Source organism: Cyprinus carpio, chromosome A3 (assembly GCF_018340385.1).
Source record: "Cyprinus carpio isolate SPL01 chromosome A3, ASM1834038v1, whole genome shotgun sequence".
Lineage (NCBI taxonomy): Eukaryota > Metazoa > Chordata > Actinopteri > Cypriniformes > Cyprinidae > Cyprinus > Cyprinus carpio.
This window is the reverse complement of record NC_056574.1, coordinates 33,358,374-33,373,003: the sequence shown is the minus strand read 5'-3', so window position 1 is coordinate 33,373,003 and position 14,630 is coordinate 33,358,374. Positions and strand designations below refer to the sequence as shown.

General features: G+C 36.0%; 1 protein-coding gene across 1 annotated transcript in view; it reads left to right on the top strand.

The window, feature by feature from the left end:
• Positions 1 to 7,227, top strand: part of LOC109047261 (serine/threonine-protein kinase/endoribonuclease IRE1-like) — a 28,752-nt gene extending 21,525 nt beyond the window's left edge. Inside the window, exons 13-22 of the mRNA XM_042730942.1 lie at positions 95 to 353; positions 451 to 541; positions 1,327 to 1,516; positions 2,050 to 2,149; positions 2,281 to 2,480; positions 3,059 to 3,206; positions 3,310 to 3,437; positions 4,168 to 4,291; positions 4,479 to 4,546; positions 4,861 to 7,227. Of these exons, the coding sequence (XP_042586876.1) occupies positions 95 to 353; positions 451 to 541; positions 1,327 to 1,516; positions 2,050 to 2,149; positions 2,281 to 2,480; positions 3,059 to 3,206; positions 3,310 to 3,437; positions 4,168 to 4,291; positions 4,479 to 4,546; positions 4,861 to 5,265 (1,713 nt within the window). The 3' untranslated portion in view covers positions 5,266 to 7,227. The remainder of the gene's footprint in view (positions 1 to 94; positions 354 to 450; positions 542 to 1,326; positions 1,517 to 2,049; positions 2,150 to 2,280; positions 2,481 to 3,058; positions 3,207 to 3,309; positions 3,438 to 4,167; positions 4,292 to 4,478; positions 4,547 to 4,860) is intronic.
• The last annotated feature ends 7,403 nt before the right edge of the window (positions 7,228 to 14,630 follow it).

Here is a 14,630-nt window from a genome sequence, read left to right as displayed (position 1 = left end):
ATGTTTGGATGAAAGATGTGTCCCATATGAGTAATTTTATGCAAAATGGTCATGGTTATGGTTATGATCATGTGTTGTGTTGTGTTCTGATCAGAGTGTCCACAAGCAGCAGCAATTGCAACACCAGCAATTTCAGCAGCAGATGGAGGAAAAGCTGCAGCTCCTGCAGCGGCAGCAGCTCATTTTCCAGCCACCCACTGATCTGCCTCCTGACACTGACTTCCTAGAGGCAGCCCATACCCGCTCTGAGAGCTCCACCCACAGCAGTCCCAACATCACCCCACGAGCATCCAACCATTCCAACATGTCCCAGTCTGAGATGGGTCATTCGGCTAATGAGCATGAGGATGCCGGTCAGCAAAATAATAATTCCAGTAGTGCAATGCCATTTAATCTTGTTTTTCAAATCTGCCTATTGGTTGACTTATGTTTTCTCATCTTTAATTTCAGAAGAAGAATCCAACATTGTCAGAATTGGAAACATCACATTCAACCCCAGAGATGTAATTGGACATGGTGCTGAGGGAACTATTGTGTACAGGCAAGTTACATTTATTCATTAAGCAAACACTTTTATCCAAAGCAACTTACCAATGAGGAATAAACAAGCGATTATTAAGTGACAATTAAACAAGAAAAGTACCCATAATACAAAGTTTCAGGGGTTGTTCAGAATAGCACAAACTAGAATACAGATGGATTAAGGAAAAGTGAAAGCATAGAGAATTTTTGTTGTTGTTGTTGTTGTTTTTTTCAATAGGATGCGGTTAAGTGCTCTCACAAGAGATGAGTTTTCAGCCATCTCTTGAATGTTGTCAGGGATTCTGGATGGGGTTGGAAAGATCATTCCACCAGCGAGAAACGGTTAATGAAAATGTTCTGGAAAGTGATTTTCTGTGCCTGTCTGTGATGGTACCTTGAGGTTGTAGATTTGTAAGAATGGATGGTGCTGAGCCTGTGGCTGTTCTATATGCAAGCATCAGTGTCTTGAACTTTATACGATCTTCAAGTGGTAGTCAGTGGAGAGGAAATAAAGAGAGGTGTCGCATGAGCTCTTTTGGGCTTGTTGAAGACCAGTTGTGCTACTGTGTTCTGAATCATTTCTAGAGGTTTAATTGCAAATGATGGAGGTCCAGCCAGATGAGCATTGCAATAGTCCAGCCTAAAAATGACAAGTGCCTGGATTAGAAGTTGTGCAGCATGATCTGCTAAGACGGACCTGATCTTCCAGAGAATGACCTTTGTCATCTCAGGCATTCTTTTTTGGTAATTTGCTTTCATTTTTTCTGATTCAGAGTCTATAGTCTTCTCTCTGTGTAATTTCAGGGGTCAGTTTGATAACCGTCCAGTGGCTGTGAAGAGGATTCTCCCAGAATGCTTCAGCTTTGCCGACCGTGAGGTTCAGCTGCTGCGTGAGTCAGACGAGCATCCAAATGTGATTCGTTATTTCTGCACAGAGAGAGACCGTCAGTTTCAATACATTGCCATAGAGTTGTGTAACTCCACACTACAAGAGGTATGACAAACACCACTGCATGACATTTCATTGTTTTCAGGTTAAAAACCCAAATTGAATATTACAATAAAAATCTATTTGAATGTGCATTTTAGATTTTATTTAAAATGTCAAACCACAAGAACAAAAACTTATATCATTGACCATTTAACACAAATAAAGGATTTATTATTGTAACCCTAATAATTTACTTGAACTGACATGAAAAACCTGATAATCTCTTGATATCCAGCATGATTTGAGAATGTTCCAGCGAGCACCTTGTAATTCAGCAGAAAGCATCTGTTTCACGGGAGTTCACATATCATTGTCATAACTTCACTTTGATTTGTAGTGATTGAAGTAGTGTAGGATCTGAGATTTAAGTTTAACCTTTCTTTGTTTTAAATTTCATAAAGCAACCTAAATCTTTCCTAAAACGTTCCGTTCATTTTCAGGTGTAGACGGAAAAACTGTTTTTCAGTTGGTTCTTTTTAGGTCATGCAATGCTATTGTATATTTACTTATTTATATTTTATTGTATTTACTTTTAGTATGTGGAACGAAAGGATTTTAACCGCCACGGTTTGGAGCCAGTGACACTGCTAGAGCAAACCATGTCTGGACTGGCTCATTTACATTCTCTTAATATAGGTAACCAATCAGAAACATCAATAATACATTTTTAAATAATCAGTATTCACTAAGTACTGTTGTTGTTGTTTTTCTCAAAAAATCTGTTTGATACAAGTGTTAGTAACACTCAACCTCTCATGGGTTTATAGTCCACAGAGATCTGAAGCCGCACAACATCCTGGTGTCGATGCCGAACACACATGGGCGTGTGAAGGCCATGATCTCAGACTTTGGCCTGTGCAAGAAGCTGGCAGTGGGCAGACACAGCTTCAGCAGGAAGTCTGGGGTCCCGGGCACTGAGGGCTGGATTGCTCCAGAAGTGCTCAGTGAGGATGCAAAGCATAACCCTGTAAGAGCTCAAACACATGTTGTGTGGCCATTTGCTTTGGTTTTAACATACTTTTTACTGCAGTAATATGTTGCGTACTCCAATGATCTGTCACAACATGTAAAAAATGTCCCAAAATAATACTTACCCATTGCAAATGGTCAGCCACACTCCACTACTGCACAGCAACACTTGAAGTGAACAAGTGATGGTGAGTTTTATGTAACATAAAACTGACACGGTGTAGTATATAACGAAGACAGGACAAGGTGATCAGGACATGAAGCATGAAGCCTTGTTTTGTCCTGAAAGGATTTTTTTTCCTGCAGTAATGACTTTGATCATTAATGACTGAAAATTATAACGCTACTTACCAAATAAATAGATAGATATTGATTTGAAATTTATTTATGTGAGAAAAAAAAGGAAGTGCACAAGGGAGACAGTTACGCAGTTTAGCTGTCACTATACAAAAATGACTGCAGAATGCTGTGTTGACCATCAGAATAAAGAATTCCAAAAAGCCATGTCAGAAGCACTAAGTTTAGTCAATGGCTAGACAATCACAGTTTCACCTCTTTTCACCTCTGATGTTTCAGACCTGCATGGTAGACATCTTCTCTGCAGGCTGTGTGTTTTACTATGTGGTATCTGAAGGCCACCACCCCTTTGGAAAGTCCTTGCAGCGGCAAGCAAACATTCTGCTGGGTGCCTACTCGCTGGACCACTTAGACCCTAACAGACACGGTAGGACAACCACAGGTCCTCTTGCGTTCAAAAACACCAGAGCTCATTTTGGGTCAGTTTGCCAGATTTTTGATCATGTGATTATTTATGCTGTTGTATGCAGAGGATATTGTGGCCCGAAACCTGATCGAGCAGATGTTGAGTATGGAGCCAGAGAAGAGACCCTTAGCAGACCGAGTGCTAAAACATCCCTTCTTCTGGAGTCTGGAAAAACAGCTGCAGTTCTTCCAGGTTAGTCAATCATCCTTCATTCAAGCAGGTTAAACGCATCTTTTGCAAACAGCGCCTTGCCCAAGAAGGCAGCAAAAGGCACAACAAAAGTAACAGTAAAACACCAAATCATCTTAGATCCATTTCTATTTTTTATGTAAGTTGTTCAGAATTCTGTCTGAAGAAACATTCAGTACAGTATTGTTTACATGACAGTAGTTAAAGGGTTCATGAATTGGGAAATCAAAATTTCATTGATCTTTTGACATATTAAATAATATAACAAGCACTAGACTGCCTACACCACAACAGATCAATCCTTCTTCATCTCTTATTGGCTTTGCCCACTGGTGTGTGGGTTTGTGTGTGAAAGGAGAGATACAGAAACAGGATAGCTGGGAATAAAAATAGATTTAGATGCCTGTTAAGAGTTCTTAGTTGTGGAATATCGTTTCTAACATCAGTGTTAGAATTCTAACTCATATGGTGAGTAGTCCTGTTTCAAAATTGGTTATTTCTGTTTATGCATCAAATCAAGTTAAATTTCATACAGAGAGAAATTGCTCCATGCTCCTTAAAAAACAGGGTAGAATATGGCCATTAATGTCTAAATTATAAATAACTTTGATGTAAAACTCTTACCAAGTGAATCTCAGAGAACATTATAAGATAAAAACAATGCAGTTCATCACTCCTTTACTGTAGTTTTTTTCAAGAAACTAAAGTTGTTGTTTTTTGTACTTGCTCACAGGATGTTAGTGATAGAATTGAGAAGGAACCGTTAGACGGACCAATCGTGAGACAGCTGGAGAGAGGAGGACGGGTGGTGGTCAGAGGTGTTTGGAGGGATCATATCACAGTGCCTCTACAGACTGGTGAGGACTTGGCTTACTTTGGCTTACTGTTGGCTGGATTTTCGATCAGTTTTTAATTCTAAGTGTTTGTAAATAGTTAAACCACATGCAGCTCTGTCATGATTATCTAGTTTTGTTTCTTATTTGAATCTTTCATTTTAATATTTTTGCTCCACAAACCATTCAAATGCAAATTGTTCTTCTTCAGATCTTCGCAAATTTCGTTCATACAAAGGCGGATCGGTCAGAGATCTTTTACGTGCCATGAGAAACAAGGTACATTTGCTAAAGAAAATCAGTTTATTGATACTCACCACAAATATCTAGTAGTTACATCACATAATATGCTTGATATTAATGGAAAAGTAGCATAACAGAGTAGAAGGAACACAAAGTTCCTTTTTTAATAAATTAAATGTAGTTGTTTGGTTAGTTGTACCTATTTGTCACGTTTTGCATTTTTTAAGTGACACCAGGGTTAGCTTGTACTAAAATAACAGATTTAGTCCATGTTGAAAATATAACATTTCACATGATTAAAAACTCCTGTTTCTCTTAATCACAAATTGTCTCATCTTTGTTTCTTGTAGAAACACCATTACCGAGAGTTACCTGATGAAGTCCAGGAAACACTGGGATCCATTCCAGATGAATTTGTCTCCTACTTTACCTCCCGTTTCCCTCTTCTTCTGCAGCACACACATCTGGCCATGCGTTTCTGTGCTGTGGAGCGACCTTTCCTGCCTTACTACCATGCTTCTGAACTGCTCACACACCACACAGTAGCACAGTGTGTGCCACAGACTCCCCCCACACAGCATAGCAGTCCATCAGTGCCCTCAGGCCTGTCGTCGTCCAGTCAGACATCAGCAGCTCCACATGAACTGTCAGACACACTGTCTGAAATGGCAGTCTTACCCGAGATTACCACAGAGCCCATACAGACAGTCCCAGTGCCGCCCACGCTGTCCAAACAGGAGACTGGAGCTCCTTAGTGCCAAGTGGATGGACCCTTTTCTGAGACATTCCAGGGATGAGCCGTCTCTCTGTGTGGATGCAGTCTGGGCCTGCAGTGTCCAGGCTGTGTCACCGCAGAGGCTGCCATCTCATCTTTAGTGCCTTACATGCTCATTTTAGACAAAATCTTTTGTCTGAGCAACTTACAGATTCCTGGAGAAGATGATTTGGAGGATGCTGAAAAGGATGGCTTGGGTTGTGCTCACAAAATTCTGCAGTCATATTTTTTCAAGTATAATGAGATTGGAAGCCGAGGGATTTTTGTTGAACACTTGAAGTGAACACAAGAAATTCTACTGTGCAATGTTGAGTCGTGCTTTGTGAGAGAGATCATGCTATTGAATTTATATTTTTGTACATATTTTGATCATTGATAATTGGTTGAAGTGGCCATTGTGCCTTTTTAAATGACACTGTGCTGTGTGACTTGGTCCTGAGAAGAAGCTAATGCTTGTGGTTTCGCCTTTTGTCTTTGCTGCTGAATGCTGTTAAAGGACTAGTTCTACCAAAAATGAAGAGAGGCATCATTTAGTCATCCATAAATGTACGACCTTCCGTGGAAAAGCAGAATGTTCACCATTCTCTTCTGTACAGTGACCACCTGCTGTGAAGCCCCAAAACGGCCGAAAAGCATCATAAAAGTATTCAAGTTCAATATTCAAATTTTCAAAATTTAAGTTATCACTGATAATCTCCCCCTGCACTACATTTCTTATTTCTCGTTCAGAGTGTGAAGACGTCACATCAGATTTGGCATCAGTGAAGCCAAAGAGCATTGGTTCTCACATAAAACATTTGTGAGCAAAAGCTATCGTATGGCTACAGAAAGCTATACAGCACACAAGCTATATGGACTTCTGTGATAATACTGGTTTAAAACAAAGTAAATGATGACAGAAATAAATTTTTGGGTGAACTGTTCCTTCAATGTCTCTAACGTTAAACCAACTGTATGGCATTGCCGGTATTGTACTTTCAAAAGTTCTGGATATACTTTCATGACAAACTTCCTGTATTGTGCTCATAATTTCAGTCATTCAGTCACGCACTTTTATATTCTGGCATGTTTCAGCAAAACATGGTTAACTGTATGAATTCATTCCCTTGGATTCTGGATAGTGTGGTTTAGTTTTAGCTTTCAGGTGATTCTCTTAAATGGTTCTTATATAGGGAAACAATTAAACCTATTTTTAGGTATGAATGGATCCCTGCTTTAAAAACTATGGGCTGCTGTCAGGAAATAACAGGAAAAATGTCTCTCCTGGGCTTGATGCTGGTCAGATGTTCAGTGCATATAAAGCATTAAAATATAAAATGCATGAAGTTTTGAACTGAAATATTCCAAATGGAGCTTTTATAATGTTACATATTTTTTAAATGACACATTTTGAGGGAAAATTATTAAATGCATTAATGCCTTTTTACATGTAGTGTTAATAAAAGCTGTTATTGTGCAATGCCAAGCATGTTTTTACCAGCCTATGGACCAGATATGAGTGCAAATAGCCTTTCTTTCTTGGCAAAGCCTGGTTTCGCTAATGTCACATCAATGCTCCAATTGCTCACCATTGTTCAAATATTTTATATATACCATGTTACTTCTATTTACTTTTTGTGAGAATGGCATCTATCTCTACTTGCACTTAGTATAAACATTTTATTTATATATGTCATGATGCAAAAAGTAACTACTACCACCATTTACATGTACGTTTTTTAACAGTTTATGTGTCTAATCTAGGAAAACCAGTAAGCATACACCATTGCAGCTCACTGTAAAGTAAAACAGTAATGTAAACAGGTAGAATGATGATTAGCACAAAACACGGGACCTGGTCTTTAAACTGATCCGATGCAGTGGGACTACAGAAAACTTTATTTTGAACTCTTTAACTGTGCATTTTCATTTGAGACGTTATTAAAGTTTCTCAGCACCATTATTTAGGTGCGCTTTAATTCATAATTTATCATATTTTAGATGTTGTAAGATCTGAAACCACTGATGATGACCAATACATATTCAATCTGATACATACAGAGGTAATGCATCATATGTCAGTGTGATGGAAGACAATAACATTTAATTCACTTAACCCATTTAATCCCAAATATTTCCTGGACATGAAAATATCCAAATGATGTGTCCGTAGTAACCCCTTGAAATAATCAATTATTTTTTTAAATTGTGAAAAATTGTTTTATGGTCAGTTACAATTGTGACCGGTGGGATAATGTTATACTGGATTATACTGCAGTCATCAAAATTCTTAGACATCTCAGTTCAGTTATTAACACATTTTAAACTGTTTAAGCACTTATAGGAATGCTGAGATAAAAGAAAAAAAATCTACGTATTTCAAAATTTTACTCTATTGTAACATACAACATTTTTATATTAGTGCAACCTGTATTAAAACATCAGTATTGTAACTTATTTGTAACATATGAACTTTTAATTTAGTGCGATATTTATTGTAACTTTGTCATTGCGACATTTTAGTGCAACCTTTAAAAACAACTGCATTTGGATGTATGTGCACTAAATACACCATATTATCCCAGTGGTCACTATTGTTGTCATCAACATGTTTATTCTATGACCACACTCAACAAAAAACTGAATATATGTGAATTCATATATTAATACTAGACACCTTAAAGATCACGTGTTTCAAAAATCTTTGTCATGTCTTCATGTTAACTAGGGTGACCATACGTCCTCTTTTTCCTGGACGTGTCCTCTTTTTGGGCCTAAAAATTGCATCCGGTCGGGATTCCTAAATCGCCCAAAATGTCCGGGATTTGGCTTTTGCTTTCTACAGTTGCCATTCATTGTGTTTGTTTTTGTATTAGAGCCCTGCGAGGGATGGTTTTCTTAATCCCACTCCTGCTGAATTTCTGACAATTATCTCCCATGATTTTTGTGTCCAGTCCCACAAACATTATAATATTGCAAATAATTTTTGCGCATCAGGGAGCCGCTATCAATATGCAGAGTATTTAAATCTCTTTTGAATTAGCGCTCTGTTCTCTTTCATTTTTGTGATTATGCGCGCTCTGTATTTAAATCTCTTTTTAATGAACGCTCGCTTTTCACTTTCGTGATCATGTGCGCTCTGTATTTTAAATCTCTTTTTAATGAACGCTCGCTTTTCACTTTCGTGATCATGTGCGCTCTGTATTTTAAATCTCTTTTTAATGAACGCTCGCTTTTCACTTTCGTGATCATGTGCGCTCTGTATTTTAAATCTCTTTTTAATGAACGCTCGCTTTTCACTTTCGTGATCATGGGCGCTCTGTATAAAGGACAGTGTTGGGCTCGTTACTCCAAAAAATTAATTTATTACTAGTTACAAGATACTCCTTTCAAAATTTATATTATTAGTTTATTTATTACTATCTGGCAACAGTAATTAGTTAACTACTACATACATTACTTTTCCTTCACGCCCCACAGAAGTTGTAATTGTGTATCTTCCCCATAAAATTCTTCTAAAAATTCTTATATCAATATTTCTGCCTCATCATTTGACCAAAATTTACATTGGATCGCAGTCAGAAGTTTTTACAAACACTCAATGGTGATTGATAGTGAATTTTAAGTCAAAGTGTTGTATTAATTGTCATGTGGAGCTTGAAGCTAATTGTAGCTATAATTTATCTGTTACCCAAATATGATATTATATTTCATGAAGTATTTTATCCAAAGAAATCACATAAGTTTATAAGGTTTTTACTATAGTAATATAATTTATATCGGGATCAGAGGGATGTGGGCGGGCAAGCAATTTAATGCAAGAATAAAGTAGTGCCAAAACTTACACATCTGTGTTCAGATCGGCTTTTCTCCTGACAAAATCAGTGTAATGGCAATATTTCCATCCCCTGAATATAAGCTTTTCTGTATTCCAAGCTTTCCTGATGCACTGGTGACTTCATGTGCCTGAGCGAGTCAGAAAATTATGAAAATAAATCTAGGAATTATTTGATTGTTGGATTTCAAATCAGTAGGGGTTGAGGCACCAAATTTAACTAAGTAACGAGCTGTTTTATGGATGGCAACTATAATATTTTTACTGAAATCTTATTAGTAATTAGTTACTGCAAAACTTAATATTAACTACTTACAAGTCAAATATTTGTGAATGATCTCAGGATCTGTTGGTTCGTAGACCTGGTGGGTAAAAACGACTGTCAATTTTCTATCTCTTCCAAACCAAAAGTATTTAGATCATCTCTCAAAAGATTAAAACAAAGATATGTGAACAAAATGCAAGTTTTGGCCATAAAGCACCTGTCACAATATTTCAATCACTAACAACAGTGGTACATTCTAAAACGTTTAATGTGAAAACATTTAAAGTGCCTTTAAAACAGTGATATTAAAAGATTAAATTAGTGCACACCTTATTAATGATGCCTGCTTTATGCAGGCAAGCAAATGAGCCCGGAATATGAGCGCAATGTTTTTATGGGAAAACATTTAATATTAAACTTTGGGTATTGTGTTTATATTCTGGGTTAATCTGTTTGCCTGTATAAAGTATGCATCATCAATAAGGTGTATAGCGAATTTGGCCGTTAAATATCACTGTCTTACTACATAAATACTAAATGCAATCCTCCTAAAAATAACTGGCGGTCAGTTGAGGAAAGCATTGTTTTGCCCTCCATGTGGGCGTTCCTGTAAGGGTGTGACATCACATGAAAACTATCAATAGAAACATTTTACTACTACCTATGATAAAACTATGCTGAAAAGTTTTGTGAAGGAGGTCCACTGGTAGGAAGCTTTTTAGCTGTTTATGATCAATATTCATAACAGTGACTAAAAAAAATTAGGTATGGAAATTACATATTTTGAGTTTTGATATTTGGGATATGGTCGTTGCGTTAATTTGGACACTACTTTAACCAAAATAACCACACCCCAGCCCCCCACCCGCACCCACTGTCCTCTTTTTTGGAAAACTAAAATATGGTCAACATACTTTACTAACCTATTGTTTTGGAGCTTTGATGCAGCCATCATCCTCTTATGGTGCAAATACAAAGTAAACTGCTCTGGTTATGTGACAATTTGCACTAACCATGTGACACTGCACATATTTAATTGAGAGCTTGCAGGAAATAAAAGAAACACCAGACCACATTTTTAGAGCTATATAAATGAAAAATTTTGGTTACACTATGAAGCCCGTATTAATAATACATTATAAGGGTATTCTTAAGGCATTATAATGAATGCATAATACATTCTAAAAAAAAAAAAATCAAATCAAATAAAAAAAACTTACAATATATCAACTCATGAATAATCATACAACCATTATAATACATCATAATACTTAAGTATTTGTGGTTATAAGTTTAAGAGTATGATTATTTATAACACACAATGAACACCATATTAAATCTACTTCATTTACAGTATAATGGACTGTATCATATCTTGACATTGCTTAAGATCTGCACAGTATCTTACCATAGCTTGTGAGTGGTAAGATGTTGAGTGTTATTTGAGTGTTTCCTGTGGAGATAATGCTAATTAACTGATGTGAGCTTAATACTCCAACTTAAAAAAATGCAATGTTTTATCGTGATGAATGTAAAGTCAATGTGGATTTGAAATGCATTCGAAAATGCAACATGTCCCTGACCTGTCAATCATTATGCTACTGTACATCTAGGCGGGGCTCGGCAACAGGATGCACAATAGGTCAATATTCCCCGTCAACCAAACGCTTTCCACATTGACTTAAACTAAATTCATCGCAAGGTATTAAATGAAAATGCTATTGAAATTTCTTATATGGAAGTGTCAATGCATTTAAGAAAAATAAAAGACATTTAAATCACAATTTTGCTACCCTTTTGCTGCACCTTTGGCTCAAAATGCATTCTGAAATTCTCACTGCATTTTGCTACAATTATCATGCGGTATTATGATGAAAATGCAATCCCGAGTGTCCTGCCCCTAAATCTAAATGCATTTAGGAAAAACAGCATTTAAATGATAATTTTGCTACAGTTTTTGCTTGGACATGTTAACCATATCTAATCAATTTGGGTCATGCATTTTCATTTTAATTTTGCAACTTATAAAGTGATAAAATATGTTTTTAATTTGCATATTAAACTAGTGTAGAAGTATAGTGTAGTGCAGTGAATTTTAAATTTGCACAAAATTTTGGACATATGTATGGCAAAATGTAAATTAAAATATTTTTGATGAAATCTGAGAGCTTTCTGACACTCCATTTGATGAAATCTGAGAGCTTTCTTAAACTGTTTAAGCACTTATAGGAATGCTGAGATAAAAGAAAAAAAATCTACGTATTTCAAAATTTTACTCTATTGTAACATACAACATTTTTATATTAGTGCAACCTGTAACATCAGTATTGTAACTTATTTGTAACATATGAACTTTTAATTTAGTGCGATATTTATTGTAACTTTGTCATTGCGACATTTTAGTGCAACCTTTAAAAACAACTGCATTTGGATGTATGTGCACTAAATACACCATATTATCCCAGTGGTCACTATTGTTGTCATCAACATGTTTATTCTATGACCACACTCAACAAAACTGAATATATGTGAATTCATATATTAATACTAGACACCTTAAAGATCACGTGTTTCAAAAATCTTTGTCATGTCTTCATGTTAACTAGGGTGACCATACGTCCTCTTTTTTCCTGGACGTGTCCTCTTTTTGGACCTAAAAATTGCATCCGGTCGGGATTCCTAAATCACCCAAAATGTCCTGGATTTGGCTTTTGCTTTCTACAGTTGCCATTCATTGTGTGTGTTTTTGTATTAGAGCCCTGCGAGGGATGGTTTTCTTAATCCCGCTCCTGCTGAATTTCTGACAATTATCTCCCGTGATTTTTGTGTCCAGTCCCACAAACATTATAATATTGCAAATAATTTTTGCGCATCAGGGAGCCGCTATCAATATGCAGAGTATTTAAATCTCTTTTGAATTAGCGCTCTGTTCTCTTTTCATTTTTGTGATTATGCGCGCTCTGTATTTAAATCTCTTTTTAATGAACGCTCGCTTTTCACTTTCGTGATCATGTGCGCTCTGTATTTTAAATCTCTTTTTAATGAACGCTCGCTTTTCACTTTCGTGATCATGTGCGCTCTGTATTTTAAATCTCTTTTTAATGAACGCTCGCTTTTCACTTTCGTGATCATGTGCGCTCTGTATTTTAAATCTCTTTTGAATGAGCACTCGCTTTTCACTTTCGTGATCATGGGCGCTCTGTATAAAGGACAGTGTTGGGCTCGTTACTCCAAAAAATTAATTTATTACTAGTTACAAGATACTCCTTTCAAAATTTATATTATTAGTTTATTTATTACTATCTGGCAACAGTAATTAGTTAACTACTACATACATTACTTTTCCTTCACGCCCCACAGAAGTTGTAATTGTGTATCTTCCCCATAAAATTCTTCTAAAAATTCTTATATCAATATTTCTTGCCTCATCATTTGACCAAAATTTACATTGGATCGCAGTCAGAAGTTTTTACAAAACACTCAATGGTGATGTGATAGTGAATTTTAAGTCAAAGTGTTGTATTAATTGTCATGTGGAGCTTGAAGCTAATTGTAGCTATAATTTATCTGTTACCCAAATATGATATTATATTTCATGAAGTATTTTATCCAAAGAAATCACATAAGTTTATAAGGTTTTTACTATAGTAATATAATTTATATCGGGATCAGAGGGATGTGGGCGGGCAAGCAATTTAATGCAAGAATAAAGTAGTGCCAAAACTTACACATCTGTGTTCAGATCGGCTTTTCTCCTGACAAAATCAGTGTAATGGCAATATTTCCATCCCCTGAATATAAGCTTTTCTGTATTCCAAGCTTTCCTGATGCACTGGTGACTTCATGTGCCTGAGCGAGTCAGAAAATTATGAAAATAAATCTAGGAATTATTTGATTGTTGGATTTCAAATCAGTAGGGGTTGAGGCACCAAATTTAACTAAGTAACGAGCTGTTTTATGGATGGCAACTATAATATTTTTACTGAAATCTTATTAGTAATTAGTTACTGCAAAACTTAATATTAACTACTTACAAGTCAAATATTTTGTGAATGATCTCAGGATCTGTTGGTTCGTAGACCTGGTGGGTAAAAACGACTGTCAATTTTCTATCTCTTCCAAACCAAAAGTATTTAGATCATCTCTCAAAAGATTAAAACAAAGATATGTGAACAAAATGCAAGTTTTGGCCATAAAGCACCTGTCACAATATTTCAATCACTAACAACAGTGGTACATTCTAAAACGTTTAATGTGGAAAACACTTAAAGTGCCTTTAAAACAGTGATATTAAAAGATTAAATTAGTGCACACCTTATTAATGATGCCTGCTTTATGCAGGCAAGCAAATGAGCCCGGAATATGAGCGCAATGTTTTTATGGGAAAACATTTAATATTAAACTTTGGGTATTGTGTTTATATTCTGGGTTAATCTGTTTGCCTGTATAAAGTATGCATCATCAATAAGGTGTATAGCGAATTTGGCCGTTAAATATCACTGTCTTACTACATAAATACTAAATGCAATCCTCCTAAAAATAAACTGGCGGTCAGTTGAGGAAAGCATGTTTTGCCCTCCATGTGGGCGTTTCCTGTAAGGGTGTGACATCACATGAAAAACTATCAATAGAAACATTTTACTACTACCTATGATAAAACTATGCTGAAAAGTTTTGTGAAGGAGGTCCACTGGTAGGAAGCTTTTTAGCTGTTTATGATCAATATTCATAACAGTGACTAAAAAAAATTAGGTATGGAAATTACATATTTTGAGTTTTGATATTTGGGATATGGTCGTTGCGTTACTTTGGACACTACTTTAAACCAAAATAACCACACCCCAGCCCCCCACCCGCACCCCACTGTCCTCTTTTTTGGAAAACTAAAATATGGTCAACATACTTTACTAACCTATTGTTTTGGAGCTTTGATGCAGCCATCATCCTCTTATGGTGGCAAATACAAAGTAAACTGCTCTGGTTATGTGACAATTTGCACTAACCATGTGACACTGCACATATTTAATTGAGAGCTTGCAGGAAATAAAAGAAACACCAGACACATTTTTAGAGCTATATAAATGAAAAATTTTGGTTACACTATGAAGCCCGTATTAATAATACATTATAAGGGTATTCTTAAGGCATTATAATGAATGCATAATACATTCTAAAAAAAAAATATCAAATAAAATAAAAAAAACTTACAATATATCAACTCATGAATAATCATACAACCATTATAATACATCATAATACTTAAGTA